Source organism: Oryzias melastigma, linkage group LG23 (genome assembly GCF_002922805.2).
Source record: "Oryzias melastigma strain HK-1 linkage group LG23, ASM292280v2, whole genome shotgun sequence".
In the NCBI taxonomy this organism is placed as follows: Eukaryota; Metazoa; Chordata; class Actinopteri; order Beloniformes; family Adrianichthyidae; genus Oryzias; species Oryzias melastigma.
The window spans coordinates 23,118,430-23,136,067 of record NC_050534.1 but is presented as its reverse complement, the minus strand read 5'-3'; the positions used below and the strand labels follow the sequence as shown (position 1 = coordinate 23,136,067).

Genomic DNA, 17,638 nt, shown 5'->3' with positions numbered 1-17,638 from the left:
GCTGGTTGTAGGGGTACCTGGCTAAAGGTATAGTGTTTCAAACAAGCTAAAGAGAGTTAGTGTGTCAGAAAAGCTCAGTTTCTGGTTCTGTTTCTGTGTTTGTGACTCAGAAACTCAGACGTCCTGGTTGTCATCCTCCAGAAGTCTATATAAGCAAGAGGTAGAACCCCTGAATCTGTAAACTTGTTCAGCTTCATGAAGACTTCAGCCTCGTCTCTAAAAAACAGATTCTTTGAAAATCACCAAATACCTGAACCTTAACAAAAGACAGATCCGTTTTAATGGAACCGGGTTCCTGAGTCATTAACTTTCATTGGTGTTCCCAAGGCTCAATGCAGGTTTCTCAGCCACTCATTAGTGACAAATGATTTTTTCCACCTACAGTGAGTCATTAATACTGACGTGCACCAAGACAGGCAAGCAGAGTTACTGATTAAAAAACCTCGGATCATTACCTCTGTTTTGGTTACATCTCAAAATATGAAAAAAAAATGGAATTTGTATGTAGAAATATCAACTCAGAAGTTTCAATACTATGAAAGTTCAGTCACAGGAACAAAGTCATTAAAGAAGCATTTCAAAGCCTAATCTATTTAGTTAAGAGGATATAAGGTTAATCTGTCTTTGGAGTTTGATGTCAGTCTGACACTCAGAAAGTTTTGTTTTTTTCAGAACTACATTTGAAAACCATATTAAAAAATGTCAAAATGTTACTTTCAGCAGTTCTGAAGGCATCAAAGACTGGTTAGTTTAGGCTGCAGTCAGACCTGAGTGAAAAATGTGTGGATATCACTTGGACAGGAATTTTACTGAAGTGCTCATCAGTCTTAATACAAAAAACATTGTTGCCATCAAAACAAACTCTTAACCCTTTAAAATCAGAGCTGTCACTAGGGACACCCATAAGATGCTCTCTGATGTACGAGAAGTCTTTGACTGTTCGTTTGATCACTATGAAGCAACTATTTCTAATGAGGCGGAAAGTGTCTTTTCATAACAGCACAAAGCTGCTTTTCTCCGAGACAGAAACAGCTGGACTTACGTCCATTGCATCAATGACTGAGGAGTTACGGGAGTCAAAGAATGTCTACACTGGAGCTAAAGCTACGGAGTTAAAGGGTTAAAACAAAATTTCTGTAGAATGAGTTCTGAGACGGTATAGAAGTAAGGGGATGAAATGCAGAGGTAAGTTAAAATGGGGATGGGAGTGAACGGGGTGTGCTGGCCTTACACAGCCTCTCTTCAAAATACTGAAGGGGATGGTTTTCTTTACTATGTGTGTCTCCCAAACCCTCCTGCCCCAGTCCTCCACAAACACCGAGGCCTGGCGCCTGCAATCGTCCGGATCCTGCAGTAAGAGCAACAAGCGTCCCCAGTTTGGGTTGAAATAGAGTTGGTAGATCCACAGACAGATCACTCCAAAGTGAACACCTCCCATCACCAAGTACTGTGGTTTAAACTTCATGAAGTCAGACTTCATGACTGTACTCTGGTTTGTGAAGCCGGAGACAATTGTGACTCTTGTGAGGAAGCACTCACCAATATCTGCACCGTCAGTAATCCTTCTCCAGCATCTCTCGCGTCAATGGTGAACTCGACTGGAAAACTGGCTAATATGCCGGCTGCATTTAAGCCTGGTCCACTGGCACGAACCTTACTGGCATCATGAGCTGGTAATGGTTTGATTTGGAAAGGACTGAGAGAACAAACCAAAGAGGTCAAACCTTGGAAAGAAGCATTGAGGCCTTCAAATACTTCCTGACACAAACCTGCGTGGCACTTGCTGGTCGGCGTACTTCACATAAATGGTGTACAAGACGTCGTTAGCAGGAGTGTAGCTAACAGTGTGAGTACCATCACCGTTGTCTGTGATGCTGACAGGCTCTGCCACACCTGAAGAAAAGCAGAAGCTGTTCAAATGGTGGCATGAACCCAACAAGAAAAAATACAGTCAGAACATTAACACAAAAATCAGCAAAGAAATGACCAGAACCGTTTTTAACACCAACTTCTTACAACAGAAGAAGATAAACCTTCTTCAGATAGAGAAGTAAACAACTTATCTCTAAACAAAGAACAACGGCTGACAAAAAAAACACCCTTCATCTACTGTACATTTCATTCTGCAACATGTAACGCCCTCTCATAGAAAATTAAAATTTCATGGGTCTCAAACTTCAGAACAATAGTTATTAATAAAATTAAATGAAAACTGTTAATATAGTATTTAAAAAAAGACATGCAAAGGTGAAAACAAAAAAACTAAGATAAGGTTGAGAAAAGGGCCTCAGGAAGTAAGAGGGAGAGGAGATGTCCACTTCCTGATGGTCTGGTGCATGAACTGTCCTTTAGGCTGTCAGCTCTGGTCCAGAGAATGCAGATTGAAAAGGCTGCCTGAGGAATGTGTAGGATCATGCATGACACTAAGGGCTCTGTGAGTGACACTATAGGAGTAAATGTCCTGATGGGTGGAGATAGGCTGATGATCATTGCAGTTGCTCTAACGCTGTGCCAGGCATGTCTGTGTCAAGTGGTGCACCACCTCAGCATGTACCTGGACAACATGCTCCAAATCCAACAGTTTTTACTGGCCTTTTGAAAGCCAACAGTTGGAAAAAGTTAGTTTCTTTTCAGCTTAGAAGGTGGACACAAATGCAATGAGCTGAGCTACAGTGAGGACTTCTGGGTAATGTTTCCAACACAAGCAACCAGGCCGTGGAAGAGGTAGACCAGTCAAACTCTGATCAGGAGATGGCAGGTTCAGTTCCTGACCTGCCCACCCATCTGTTGAAGTGTTCATGGTTACAACACTGAACCCAACATTGTTCCTGACGGTAACAGATCGATGCCAGTGTTTAACAATAAAGCTGTCATACGTGTGTGAATGTGACTGTGAAAGTGTTAAAGCAAGGTAGTGAAGTAGTATATGTCATTCCCTATTTAGAGATAATATCAGGAGCTTGGACTACAGAGCACTCTGACCAGAGCCACTCCTCCTCCACATTGAAATCAGTCAGTTGAGGTGGCTGAGGCATCTGGACTAGATCTGTCCTGTACCAGGAGTTTTGTATGTCATATCTCAATAATGCTGAAGTGATGCAAATGTAATACAGGACGTGGTGGGTCAAATTACACTCACTAAACATGTAGATCAGTTTCATCTAGATTTTACTCCCTTACCTGTTGGCCCACAGAGTTGAACCTCCAGGGGGGCTACTCCCGCCTTGCTGCTGTCGACAGTAAAGGTCTGAGGAACATGAGCTCGGACTCCACTCCCTAGGCCAGGACCCAAACACCTCACTTTACTAGGGTCAACCAGCTCTCGAACCGGAACACGAAATGAACTTCCTAATGGACAAACACACACAGTAGTCTCACAGGTTTGGATTGGGAGCGTTAAGCCTTAGTCACATGCACCAGTACAGGGGGGTTACCCATACAGAGGTCGATCTATACACGTGCAGCAGGTTTTTGGGTTATTCAGGTCCGTAGAGGATCACAGAGAGAAGCGGCTACATCTTAGGGGTCGTCATGAAGATGTATGTACCATTGTAATGCATGCGGTAGGTGTATTATAAAGTATCCGTAATGATAATGGAATCAAACAATGATGACGTACAGATAGTGGATAGTATAAAGTGTGAGTACTGGCTTCTTACTGACCCCCCACAAGAGCTGCATGCAAACTACACTCTGGTTGTCTAATTTCCTCATTTGTAACAAACAGGTTGCAGCGAGGAGAGCGCATGTATCACATGCACTAACAGGCTCCTTGAACAGTCTGCAGGATTTGGAGGAAATTACTTATCTCTTCGACCCTTTACTGACCCTTACGTGTTGTAGAATTGTTCACTACGACCTGTCACCTGCAGCATGCCCGTAGACGTGTGCATGAACATTCTCTCTCTGGTTCACTGAGAGCTGAAACACATCAACAACAAGAACGTGTAAAGTGTGGTGGATGTTATTACCTGGGATAGGAAGGCCACCAAAGGTGATGTTGACATCATACTCTCCTGGAGTAAAGGGGATGTATTCCACGCTGCAGCTGCCATCTTTGTTGTCTTTACAAGACATCTTAGCCTCTGATGGACCTTCAATTGCCAGGCCAAGACCTCCTGTACCTGCTCCCCTGACATAAAAAAAGTTGAAGAAATGAAAAATGTAAAACTTGACTGCCATAAATGCAAATATTCATGGTGCAATTAAAAGAACTGTAGAAAGAAAACCTGGTTTCCACAGTGAAGACATTTGGTTTATTCACCAGGCCCTCCTCCAGACCTGGACCAAACGCTTCCACTCGACTTGGGTCACAGCCTTCAGTCACCAACACCCTAAAGGGACACTTTGGGACCAGAACCTCATCAAAGAGCACTTCAATCAAGTGGAGTCCTGCACACAGACACACATCTGTGTGTTACGTTTCAGTCGAGAAAGAAATAGATAAGATGAGCAAAAGACTGAAATTTGAAGCTCAGAAAACAAAATGTGTTGGCAGTGATTGCAGGTGGTTTGGTTTTTGTTCATTCCGTTTAGGGAAAACATAACACATTAATTACTGACTTCTGTTATTCAGCAATCTGTCAGAGATGGCTAACTCAGGTAAACAGGATGCAACAACAGTTTATGAAAGTCCAGAGGTGAAATTATAATGCACATCAATGAACTACTCTGTCTGGTTTTGGTGTTAAAACACCAGAATGAGCCGCCAAACATGAAAAAAGAAGAAAAAGTAGCTTTTCCTTTTAAATTGGTGTCTGAATGTGCAAAAAACACATAAGCTAAACTTTCCAGAAATTGACTCTCCACTGTTGTAGAGGAAGAGCCAAATCTTAAAGAGAGGTTTGTGCCTCATAGTTATAAACTCTGAACTCCTTAAACTGCAGCTGCACTCAGTTGGGAACATTGATGTGACCCCCTGAGCCTCACCATCCTCATAGGGTGTATATTCCACCCTGTAAGTCCCATCCCCAATATCTGTGATGTGGGTGTCCGTGTTGCTGCCTGATGGGTTGGAGATGTGGACTTTGACATTGCTGCTCCCGCTCTTGTAGTGAGCTCGAGTGTCAACAGCAAAGTGAGTCACTACCTCCTTGAGGACACCTGCAACAGAGATCCTCCTTTTAGACTTTCAATTAACATTTCTATGACTGCACAATCCCATCACTGATGGGAAACAATTCGCACAATCGAAACGTAGTACAGATGCACACCAGTTCTGCTGGTAATATAGACAACCTTTCATTTTGGTTTCTCTATGTCATTCAGTGAAGGAATCCAGTTTCTGAGAGTACAGTTGTTTAGTTATTGTCTCCAGGCACTACCAAATCTTGATGTCCCCTAAAACCTCACCTCTGGGATCCACTCCTGGTCCATAGACCTTCACCCCACTTGCATCCACAGCTGGATCCACCTGCAAGCGGGAGGGGAACTGGGGAACAGCTTGGTCCCCGTATTTGACGGTGATGGTGTACATGCCATGGCACTTTGGGATGTAGGTGATGGAGTACGTCCCCTCACTGCTGTTCTGAACCTGAACTTCTGCTTTGATTCCAGAGTCTGAAACTATCTCAATGGTGAGCTCAGCTTCTCCGGCCTTGGAACAGTCCACCACAAAGGATCCAGGCTCGTGGACTTTCCCTCGTTCCAGGCCAGACCCCTGGGCTGTCACCTTACTGGGGTCAAACAAAGACTGGACCACAGCTTTGAAGGGGGATCCAGGGATGTGTTGGTCAGCAAAGAGGATGTTGATGGCATACTCGCCAGGCTCAGTGGGAAAGTATGACACGGAACAAGATCCATCTCCATTGTCCTGGCATTCAATCTTGGCCTCGCAAGGACCTTCCACTGTTAGACCCAAACCTCCTGTACCAGCACCCTTTGTGTCAATGGCAAAAGGGGCAGGTTTACCCACCACTCCACCCTGAAGACCTGGACCATAAGCCTGCACCTGCAGAGTAAACATGGAGATCAAAGATGACTTGACCAAGTATGAGAAGTAATTCAACAGATGCTTCATAACATTAACTTTTTAAAAAAGATGCACACATAAGATTGTTTGTGGAACCAATAAGCTTGAGCTCGATTCAAAATCAACTTCCCAGCCCCAAAATACAGAATCAAAAACTTTTAAGTAATGAAATTATTAAAAAAAAAAATACTCCAAGTCAACTCAAACAGTTAAGTGGGTTAATATCAAGAATAAAAAAATACATCCAACAAATTAATCAAATGAAACCCTGACATATGAGTGTGCAGTTGGCTTTTAAAGATTTAAATACCCTGTACCGGGTCAGCTCATTGTAATATGTTTGTTATAAAACTTTAAGTGTAATTTCATAATAATGCAGTAAAATGTCCCATTGATTGTATGTTTATTACCGTCGATACAATAAAAATCTCTGAATGAAATAGTCAGAACATTACCTATTGAGAAAATATTTTGCTGTTGTGCAATTCCACTGAATGGCAAGAACTGCTCAAGGTCCTGTAGGTAAATCTACGCCCCATACTGACCTTTGAGGGGTCTGGAGGCATCACTCCCTCCACAGGGAATGGACTTCCAGGGACAGGGTTTCCATCATAGCTGATGTCCACCCTGTACGGACCCTCCTCTCGGGGGACGTACATAACAGAGTGCACCTCGCTGGCTGCGCAGTATTCCAGGTTGCAGGGCACTTGGTGTTGTGATGGAGAGGAGATGTTCACATCAAACTTCCCCTGGCCTCCAGCACCACAAGTGCTGACAGAGAACTCCTGCTCCTCACCAACATCCACCCCTTTGGTTTGGATTCACAGAGATACAAACATCAACAGATTTTTGGGGTGAAATTTTGAAATATTTTATAAACTAAAATATGAGACTAAACAAAAATGTCATTTTCTTTTTTGACACACTTTGGAGAGGGTTAAACAGTTGATACTCACTGCTATTCAGGCTCTGAACGATGACCTTGTTAAGGTCTAGTGGGGGGGCTACATTGATCCTGAATGGACTTTGAGGAATGGGGTCTCCTCCATGACACACTGTGATAGACAGGTTTCCCTTGAAGCCACAAAAACTGTAGGTTACTGAGGGATTTTGTCCTTTCACCACTTACTTGTTAAAGTGTTACCTTTTGAACTGGCGTGTAGCGGATCGTGTATGAGTAGTCATGGTTGTCAATGGTTTCAAAGTCCTTCACAGCCAGTTCTTTAGCCCCTCCCATGAAATGAACCTCAGGTTGGGCTTTTCCAGCTCCCTTTGTGTAAACAGTGAAGTGGGTGGGTTTTCCCACTTCCACACCTGAAGCATCCAGGTGAAATGACAAGAAAACATGCAAGACATTGGATCAGGAACACGGCTAAAGGCTCCAACCTGCCCTGAACGCCTGTTCCCAAATGGAAGAACTACAAGGAACACATTTAGCAGTTCTTGACATGAACACAGGAAGCTCGATGCATCAGTCCATCCATCCATCCATCCATCCATCCATCCCTCCATCATCCATCATCCCTCCATCCATGCATCCATTTCTTGGGACTTTAGGAACTTTGTTCTTTTAGTGTCCTTGAAGAAATAGATAAGCTGCAATGCTCTGAAAAGTTTTACTGGTTTATTTTCCAGTACTCTTACTGCCAAGTGTCAAAAATGGAGAGACTGGTCCCAGTTTTATTCTTTGGTCCTTTAACTTCCTAGTCTCAGCATGAACACTATACCACAAGTCCACCGACATAAATGAGGCGGTCCTTCATAGTTCATTTTGGATGAACCATGATCACTTTGAACTATTGTAATTTGAGACTAGAGCGTGACATAGGGATCAGGGGATCTGCCCTCCAGTGGTTTGAATCCTATTTATCTGATAGATACCAGTTTGTTCATGTAAATGGACAGTCCTCTCATTGTACTAGAGTTAGCTACGGAGTCCCTCAGGGCTCAGTTCTAGGGCCCATTCTGTTCACGCTTTACATGCTGCCTTTAGGAGACATAATCAGGAAACACAGCATTAACTTTCACTGTTATGCAGATGATACACAGCTGTATTTATCTATTAAACTTGACCAGAATGACCACCTGGAGAAACTGAATTCAGGCATCAGAGACATTAAGACCTGGATGACAATTAATGACCTCCTCCTAAACCCAGAAAAAACTGAGGTCATGATACTGGGTCCTAAACACCTGAGAGATGCTCTCTCAGATCAGATAGTCTCCCTGGATGGTGTAAATGTTGCCTCCAATTCTTCAGTCAGAAACTTAGGGGTTTTATTTGACCAGGATTTATCATTTAAGGCTCACATATCTCAAGCTTGTAAAACTGCATTTTTTCATCTACGTAATATAGCTAGGATCAGAAATATGTTATCTAAAAGTGACGCTGAAAAACTCATCCATGCATTTGTTACGTCTAGACTGGATTACTGTAACTCTTTACTAATAGCATGCCCTAAAAGTTCTTTAAAAAGTTTTCAGCTTGTCCAGAATGCAGCAGCAAGATTGTTAGCAGGAACTAGTAGAAGAGAACACATCACTCCTGTGTTAGCTTCTCTCCACTGGCTACCAGTTGAATCCAGGATCAAGTTCAAAATCCTCCTGTTAACCTATAAGGCTCTGAATGGTGTGGCCCCATCCTATATTAGAGATCTCATAGTTCCTTACCAACCAGTCAGAACACTTCGTTCACAAAATGCTGGACTGCTTGTAGTTCCTAGAATTTCTAAAAGTACAGTTGGAGGTAGAACCTTCAGCCATCAAGCCCCTGTTCTATGGAATAAGCTCCCAGCTCATGTCAGAGAGGCCAGCACAGTTTCTACCTTCAAAACTAGCCTTAAAACATTCCTCTTTGGACAGGCGTTCTGCCAGGCTAGCTAGTAATCAGAGAATATTCCCTCTCATGTGGTCCTTATGAGGCTAGATTAATAAATTAATATTGATGCGTTTAAATATAAATTTAGATTTTCCATCAGCGTTATTTTTCAGATCAGCTCTGGGGTTCTGTTCTCTATTCTCATCTACTTCTCCTCTCTTCTATTCTTTATTATTTATTGTATTTAGTTCTCCATGCTTTTGTTGGTGCAGTTCCATTCACATGTTGTTCTTCTTTCCCACTCTCCTCTGGGGAGCGGGAGAGATTTCAGATCCCCGGTGGATCGCCCACGCTCCCACTCTTGGCCGTGGACCACGCCCCCGACACCATCCTGCATCTCTGAGTGAGAGTGATTCCTGCTGGGTCGTCTGTCCTCCTGGTCGTGGACTGCACTTCTGCTTCATCTTGACTGTGGACTTCATCATCACTCGTCCCTCAGCTTTATCTGATTGAACTCTTCTAGATACGTAGTTGTAGAAGCTAATTTTTCTTTAACTGTTCTGGTATCTCCTGTCCTTCCTGGGATAGGATCTCTCCTTCATGTGGGAATCCCTAAGGTTTCTTCTTTTTTCCCGACTCAGGTTTTTTAGGAGTTTTTCCTTACCAGGAGGGAGGGTCTAAGGTCAGGGATAACCCGTTTATGTAGTCTGTTTAGTTTTTAACAATTGTTCATATTTTGAAGCCCAATGAGGCAAATTCCTTTGTGATTTTGGGCTATATAAATAAAATTGAATTGAATTGTTGAGTCATTGTTTTATTTCTATATTTCTCTTTGTTGACCGTCTGTGTTTGGTCTGGAACTGATCAGGTATCCTTGACTGAAAACTCAAAGAAATCTTACCAGTTTTGTTGAGTCCAGGTCCTTCTGCTCTGACCTTAGCTGCATTGTGGGAGGGGTCCACCTTTATTCTGAAGGGACTGATGGGAATTTCCTATGTTTACAGTAAAAGCGAAAGGCCAGAGTGTAGGGTAGTTCAAAGAAAAGGAACATCAGTGGAGACTTTATTAACTCTCACCTGATCACCAAACAGCACCATGATGGTGTACTTGCCGGGGCCTGGCGGTGTGTACTTGACCGTGAATGTATCATTGTCATTTTTTATGATGTCGAAGTCAATGTCAGCCTCAGCAGGTCCAACCACACCAGGGGCACATTTTATCCCAATGCTGACATCACCTAAAAGGCAAATGCTGCTAATCAAAGACACACAACATGCAGTCCAAGCTAATAAAGTCAATTCACTTTTAGTTCTGTACAATAAACAGATTAAACATTTGCACTGGCTAAAACCAATTTAAAAAACAAGGTTCACATTAGACAAAGTGTAGAATATGGTGTTCCGATAGCACTGCCAAAGAGAAAAAAAATATTCAACCTTAAAGAAAAAAGACTCTCTAACTTAATGAGATTCAATCCTTGTTTTTATAACCTCGTCAAACTAAATACGTAGTAATGAGATTGAACTCCTTGTTGCTCTGCCTCTCCATGTCCTCACGTCAAAAGCCTGGATGTCCTTCTTGATAAGACTCTTTACACGATATTCCAGTGCTTTAAGCTGAGCACCAGGACTTCTCTTAAACACACTTTAGACTACCGCCTCTTCTCACCTAATTTGGACCGTCCGGTGCTCTATTTTGACTTCCGTAGCCAAATGAGTCATGAAGCATTAGTTAGAAATCCACCTTCTGTGATCTGGTAGAGTATTTCATTTTTTTTTTTTTTCACCTTCAAATACGCTGTTCAAACAGGACAACACAAGCTCGTCATCATCCCTCCCCTCTCTCTCACTTATGGTGCAAAAAGAAGTAAACACATCCGGATAAAATAATAAAGAGAACAACAGAGTAAAACAACCAGACAAAAACTCATGCAGACAAAAACCCACATTTAAAATCCAATTTCCCTAGAAAAACAAAAGTAAAGGTATCCTATAATTCTTTGCGCTTGGCAGATAACAAGCCAACGTCAGTGTTCATCTCTACACCATGTTATCACTGGACAGAGGGAGTAACACCCCCGTATAAATGCTTTAGCTCCGGCGCCAAATGAGGCCAAATCTACTGACAGTGACAGACCGAGTTTGTCTGAGTCGTGTTTTTAGGGCAGCTATACAGTCAACAATCATGAGTAAGCTTATTGGCTGTTCACATCCCTCCTTCCACTGAAAGCAGCTCAGGAGAAGATGTCAATCAAATGCTCAAGGTGGGGGCCAGCGGGCACCACACGCTGTAATTTGACGCATCTGATTGGTCAGTTTTTAACTTGACTAACTTACGGTAAGGACAAAAAATATCCTGGAAAAAAATAATAATTTGCAAAAAGAACGTGTTAGGAAATACATACTTGTTCAAAACGGTTTATTCTGACAAACAAAATCAGTAATAACATTTTATTTCTCTTTAGAAGTTTGCAGGATTTGGGCTTCTTGGAGCTTGCGGGAACTTCCTGTTTAGGACACAAGGGGGAGGGTCGAGCTTTCTCGAGATTTGATTGACAGATGACGGGTAGCCAATGGGAGCAGACTTCATCAATGTGGTCCGTGAAGACCTTTTAACACCTACTTTACAATTCAACAATGTACCAATCATTGTCCTACTGTTGTTTTCCTCAATGGAATGTACCGATGCAGCAGTTTAAAACAACAAGAGGAGCATGCTGTCGACATTTTTAGATGAGGATTTACTCTGTAGAAATAGATTTCACTCTGAGGTTATGTGCTTTGGACTTTTTTGTTTGTTTAACGTTCGTTTTTCTTTATTTCACTGTTTTGATTGTAGTTTATAAATTATAAGTTGCGTATCATACGGAATGGTACAGTTCCTCCATAAAATCACCAACCGAAGTTTCATCTTCAACTTTAAAATAACTTTAAAAAGCTCCCTCTTTCTTATTTCATATTAAGACACGTTGAAAAAAGGACTTTTTTTTATCCATTAATATTTACATTCAAGATTCTAATTTATGTTTCGACTTCCGATAAAGAGAGCACCGCCACTTCTTGTTGTCCACTTAAAGCACTGCGACATTCTAACAATATCAGCATTAACCAGTCAGCTTCTTTCCTTCCTTCCTTTTTTTAACTTGTCCAATCCAGCAGTTGAGCAAACAGATCAGAGTTGAGGCCATCTAATGGTGGACAGATGTTAGTGCTACAATAGGGTTTTTTTGTGGCTCCTGACACATGAGGTGTACCTTTGTATAAACTCCTTTTGTATTTCTTAACTTCATTTTAAATCATATTGTGTACAGAAATTCTCCATGTGCTTCTCTCAGATTGAAGACTCAGTGTAGACTATTGATAAATAAAATGAAGTTTCCTATTTATTGACAAATGGCTGAAACTATACAAAGAGGGGGAAACTAAAAGGGTTTGAATACTTTCTGTGCCCACTGTTTGCATTTGCTTTTGGGCAGGAGAAAAAAAGGCAAAGTACTTGGAGGAGAATTGCACCAGTACCTAAGAGGAAGCAGAAAATCAATATCCATCGCACAGAGCATCCTCAGCTGTCTGGCTACACTTTACCCAGCCACCACTTTACAGTTCAGATCAACTTCAGATCTGGCACAGTGGTTGGGCGGTCGACTCATGATCGGAAGGTTGCAGGTTCGATGCCCGCCTTGCCCGCCCTTGGGTCGAAGTGTCCTTGGGCAAGACACTGAACCCCGACTTGACTCTGGTGGGAGGTTGGAGCCAGTGTTTGGCAGCGGAGCCACCACCAGTGTGTGAATGTGTGAATGGGTCTGTGACTGTGAAGCACTTTGGGCCCTCGAAGGAGGGTAGAAAGCGCTATACAAGTATACGCCATTTACCATTTACAACGTCTGCATAAGATGGTATCAACCAATGTGTTCCTTCCTCCACTCTCATGCCAAAATGGCCCTTAACTTGCTATATCTCCGTTTTGGGGTCACAAGGATGCTGGAGCCTGTTTCGGTTATTGTCGGGGGATCGCGGGGTACACTTTGGACAGATCCTGCATTTATAAATACGCATGCAAAATCCGGAGACCTGAAACCTTGTCTTTGGAACATGGAAATAAGAAAACACATAGACGAGGATTACTCTACTGCTGGGGTGCCCAAACTTTTTTGCTGAAAGGGACAAAATGTCACTTGAATCTTGGCCCGTGGGCCAAATACAATTTTTTTTTGCAAGTCATAAAATAAAAGGAGAAAATAAAGAATATAAACATAAAAACAGCAAACTGAGATCCTAATGAGAGACCAGGAGCTGGTCTTTGACTATCTTGTTGTTTTTGCTCTGTCTTAGCTAGCTAAAAAAGCTGCTAAAAGTATCGGAAGTGACCGTAAAGGCTCTCTGGAATTTCCAACACATAAAAACCCGGGACTGACTCACTTGGGGGTTGTTTCACCCATACTCCATGTGTAAGAAAGTGCTAACAGTGCCACTCGGAGGCTGGAAGTATATTACAGCCATAGAGTTTTGGAACACTGTAGAGAATCAATAGAAAACAGGTAAGGGCTTTCAACTAAACACTCTGCGGTCTCTGCAGCCACGACTTGGCGCGCCAAACAATGACTTTTGGCAGGCCAAATTTGGCCCACGTGCCCCACTTTAGGCACCCCTGCTTTACAGTCTTAGAGAAAGGAACCTGCTAGGTTGTAAACCACCTGCTTTCAGGTGGTGTTGATAACCACAACACCTTGCTAAATAATAATGAAGAAAAATCCATGTTTTGGTGAGAATTTCACCAAATAATATTTGCTTGATGAAAGACCTGCTCAGTCTGTTCTAGTTATTGCTGGAAGCTGGCATCGTGTCCAGCTGTCAGCAGTTCTCACCCTGTCCAGCCTCGCTGCAGTCCACAGTGAAGTACGTAGGCTCGTTGGCTTTCAACCCCATCTTCTCTACACCTGGGCCGTAAACTTTCACATTCTCTGGGTGGCTGCCTTCTCCAACTGTCACCTATGAATCATAATCAATGCCGCAAGTTTATTAAATGTTATACAAGCAAAGACATGAGGAGGAAGTAGAATTATATTTAATAAAGGCTGAAAGTTGTAAACGCACTTCAAACTAAATGTTTTCTGTGCTTTTAAACATGTTCCAGTGATATTTTTCTGATTTTTGGAACACAATCAAAAGAAAATGAATATTACAACTGCATGTCTGAGAATGTCAATATTCAAATCGTCTTTGTTTTCCTGGTCTGAGCTGGAATCGAGATCAGAACTGTACAGGTGGATAGCTCTGATATTGCTGTGTCAGTAATGTTAGCTTGGAGTTGTGAGGGGCTGTGAGCTAGCAGGAGAGCCGTAACCAAATGCATGGTGGGAAATGAGGGTGGGCTTACTCCGCTTAAACAGTACTGCCCAAAACTCAGAAATTAATTTCTAATGAACATCTGCCGTTCTATAGAAACTATGTCCTGGTTAAAAATGGCCTCCTCATAATTCAAAAACCACTGGGAACCATTTGTAAACCAATCAGAAAATGATCTCAGTGGGACTTCACAATTTGATCATTTGTCTTTGTTCACAGTTGTTTCTCTGCTGGTAATAATAGATTTTATTTAACAAGGATCTTTCAGACACTTAAGATCAGCCTTTTGCTTTAATGTTTCAAATTTTAAATGTTTTTCTTAAATCAATTAAATGCCACATAAAGTGTTTGATTCTGTTTTACTTTCTAGAGAGGCAATCTGTTTCAGAAACTTTCATCGAAAGACTATCATCTCTGTGACCTAACATCAATAGAAGCTTGTCTGAAGACATCAAGATTTGACCATGAGGGACTTGATGGATTCATACCCTGAAGGGGCTCTTGGGAACGTTGATTTCCCCCCAGGTGATGATGATGGTGTACTTGATGGGTTTGGTGGGGACATAGACGCAGAAATAGGTGCCGTTTCCATTGTCAGTGATTTGGATGTCGATTGGGAATCCATCTGAATCCTGACAGCGAGAAAACACAGAATTCATACATGTTTTTGTTGGGAGGAACAGCTTCACAACAACCGATCTTCAACTCCTCACCTGAGCATAAAGCTTCAGCTCTCCTCTTCCAGCTTCTTGGGCATCAATGGTAAAGTCTGCCGCTTTGTTAATAATGCAGCCGAAAGGCTCAAGGCCAGGGCCAAAACATTTAACCTGAAGGGGAGAGGAGATCCAGAACGTCAGGTTCGGAAGCAAAGCCTCTGCCAGAGGACTGATGTTAAAATTTTGTTCAGACTTTTTCAGGAAAGACGTCGCCGGGATCTGAGAGGATGTGAGCCATGAAGGGGCTATCTTTAATGTCCTCATCATCACATATGACATGGACAGCATAGTCGCCTGGCTCTGTTGGCCAGTATCGCACGTCACACGACCCATCACCTTTGTCATCACACTCGATCTTAGCTTGAGAAGGACCCTCGATGGAGAAACCTGGACACACAGTTCCAGCATTAAAAATAATCCCAAGAAAGTTATTTGTCAACTTTATTATGATTCAAGTTTCCTTATGAAGATAAAGTTTCCTGTCTTTAGTCACTGACAGGAGGTCGAATGCTGTTTTCTACTGCAGATCTGTCGTGTCTCCGCATGACTGTCCCTTCTGACCCACAAAACCAAAATCTGAGTCAGAACTTGAAAACTTTGTTAATGACTTACCCAGAGTTCCCACCTCTGTGCCGATGGCCTCCACAACAAAGTCTGCACTCTTCCCCACCAACCCTGCTTCCAGACCTGGACCCCAGGCCCTTACCTTCTGAGGCCCCGCCTCCTCGCTGACATGGACCTCGAATGGGCTGGAGAAAAAGAAAATCTAGCACAGAAGCCCTTTTTATGTTTTATACACAAAGATTAATTATAGAAATGATATTAATAGAAATAGAAATTAATTCAAGGCAGCTTCCTGGATCATGTACATATCAATCATTCTGAGACATCTGTTACCTCACCTGCGCAATATGCTCTGTCCCCCCCAGGTGATGGTCACCAGATATTTCCCTGTCATAATGGGGTAATAATTACATTCATAGACTCCGTTCTTCATCTCAAGAACCTTCACAGGCTCCTCCAGTCCCCCTGAAAACCAACATGTCAGTTTGAAAATGTCTCATTCAAATTCTGCATTTCTTCATTTAAAAAGATTTGAACTTTGTATTTGGAACCTGACTTGTATTTGTGTGAAATGTCTGATCTCCAGATGAATAATCTGGTTTATGGCAGTTCATGCTGAGTTTCTGTTTCAGTTATAAGTTTTTGTTTGTGTTCTTACTTGGTCCTTTCACAGAGACTTTGAGCTCCCCTTTTCCAGCTCCTTTAGTGTGCACTTTAAAATCCGCCACCTCCTTCACTCTCAGGCCTTTCTGCTGCAGGCCTCGGCCAAACGCCCGACAGACGCTTGGATTGCAGGCTGTCAGTTCAAGACAACACTTTGGGTCAGACGTGGAACTAAAACTACTGAAACTTCAGTTTAACACTTAACTCATGCTGAGCTTTACTTAAATCAACACACAGGATGAAGCTTTACTAAAGAAACAGTTTAACATCAAAGAAGGTGGCTTTCTAACATCTGCACACTGGTGTGTGAACTTTGTTCTGTAGGACTTTCTGTTAGTCAGCCAATCACAGTACAGAGCAGCCGTCTGCTACCAGAAAAGATGAGGATGAAACCGCAGAAGTTCTGAAACACATTTAGAGAACCCTAAGAGCAGAAGTCAGAACATGAAGCTCCAGGTGATGGTTAGCTGCAGAAGAAAACAGACTGATGATGGTGGTGATCACATGAAGGACAAAGATGGTTAGTGAATGTCATCAGTTTCTTCATAAGACCTTCAGTACAGAATGATGCTGATAAATCTGTCTTTCTTGGTGAACATAGAATCTTTGAAGTGGTTTGTCTTCTAGCATCTGTCAGATAAGGTAAGCTGGTCTCTGACCTCACTCCACGACACAACTATTCTGATTGTTTCTTTTCTTTCTCTTGCTGTTGATTGGTCAGTTCAGTCCATCAGAGACTGGAGTCTCCTGCTGCAGCTCATCAGCAGTGACTGAAGCAGAGTCAACTGGAATCCAAGACAGGCTGAGTTACAGTGTAAAACTAAGACTAAAGCTGGAAAATGTGAATTTCATGATGGACCTCCAGACACTGGTGGGGGGCTAGAGGACCTCCAACACCTCCTGCTGCTGGGGCACATACAGATACACTCAGGACAGTCATGTTTGCTGTCTGATGGACCTACAGTTCAATATTCATCACTGAATTTCTCAGACCACGTGGTTGCTCTACAACTCAGAATCGTAATAGAATGACAAGTTTACTCAGGTTCAAAAGACAAGTGCTAGAGCAGCTGACAGCAGGCAAATCAGTCAGGACTCATAAAAGAAGATTTATGGAGCATGGAGGAAGATTTGGTCAAAATTCTAATGAAACCAAGTAAAATGCTAAAATGGCTGCAAGGCCAAGGTAAGTAATAGAAGATCATCCAAAGATACGCTTAGCCACATTGAAGGAGACGACACTGCTCAGGACAATGCATGCAGCACATGCTGGAGGCATGTGGTGGAGGCATGTGGTGGGGGCGGGTTAGGAGTTTAACTAGAAAGAGCCAGGAGAAACGGACAGAAGAGGCAACCCTCAATCAGCCCCCCCACCCCCTGGCCTGTACTAACTTTGCCATCTGGGTTTGGGAGGTGTTGGAGGGGGGGCTCTCCTTATCTTGTCTGAGGGTGGGGTACATATGGGATGGGGTATAACCTGCACCGGAGACTGTGGAGTGGGGGCACTCTGTGAAACTGAAGAAGGGGCAACAGTCATGACATGAGAGGACCTGAGGGAGCA

General features: G+C 42.7%; 1 protein-coding gene across 8 annotated transcripts in view; it reads right to left on the bottom strand.

Annotated features, from left to right (window-relative positions):
- LOC112154050 (filamin-C) overlaps positions 1–17,638 on the bottom strand; it is a 67,492-nt gene that overhangs the window by 21,380 nt on the left and 28,474 nt on the right. For 5 of the 8 annotated variants that reach the window (XR_004947139.1, XM_024284656.2, XM_024284648.2 and 2 more), the window contains 21 exons: positions 17,470–17,592; positions 16,073–16,210; positions 15,753–15,879; positions 15,463–15,599; positions 15,044–15,237; positions 14,848–14,961; positions 14,623–14,766; positions 13,654–13,777; positions 9,866–10,026; positions 9,691–9,781; positions 7,116–7,285; positions 6,928–7,045; positions 6,517–6,779; positions 5,353–5,950; positions 4,930–5,103; positions 4,230–4,392; positions 3,972–4,132; positions 3,181–3,348; positions 1,770–1,893; positions 1,540–1,696; positions 1,232–1,348 (listed from right to left, as the gene is read on the bottom strand). Coding sequence is in view for 7 of the 8 variants with exons in the window: in XM_024284656.2 (XP_024140424.1) it covers positions 1,232–1,348; positions 1,540–1,696; positions 1,770–1,893; positions 3,181–3,348; positions 3,972–4,132; positions 4,230–4,392; positions 4,930–5,103; positions 5,353–5,950; positions 6,517–6,779; positions 6,928–7,045; positions 7,116–7,285; positions 9,691–9,781; positions 9,866–10,026; positions 13,654–13,777; positions 14,623–14,766; positions 14,848–14,961; positions 15,044–15,237; positions 15,463–15,599; positions 15,753–15,879; positions 16,073–16,210; positions 17,470–17,592 (3,566 nt within the window). In the remaining variant the exon portion in view is untranslated. The remainder of the gene's footprint in view (positions 1–1,231; positions 1,349–1,539; positions 1,697–1,769; positions 1,894–3,180; positions 3,349–3,971; positions 4,133–4,229; positions 4,393–4,929; positions 5,104–5,352; positions 5,951–6,516; positions 6,780–6,927; positions 7,046–7,115; positions 7,286–9,690; positions 9,782–9,865; positions 10,027–13,653; positions 13,778–14,622; positions 14,767–14,847; positions 14,962–15,043; positions 15,238–15,462; positions 15,600–15,752; positions 15,880–16,072; positions 16,211–17,469; positions 17,593–17,638) is intronic. The other 3 variants (XM_024284680.2, XM_024284688.2, XM_024284704.2) reach the window with 3 other exon arrangements.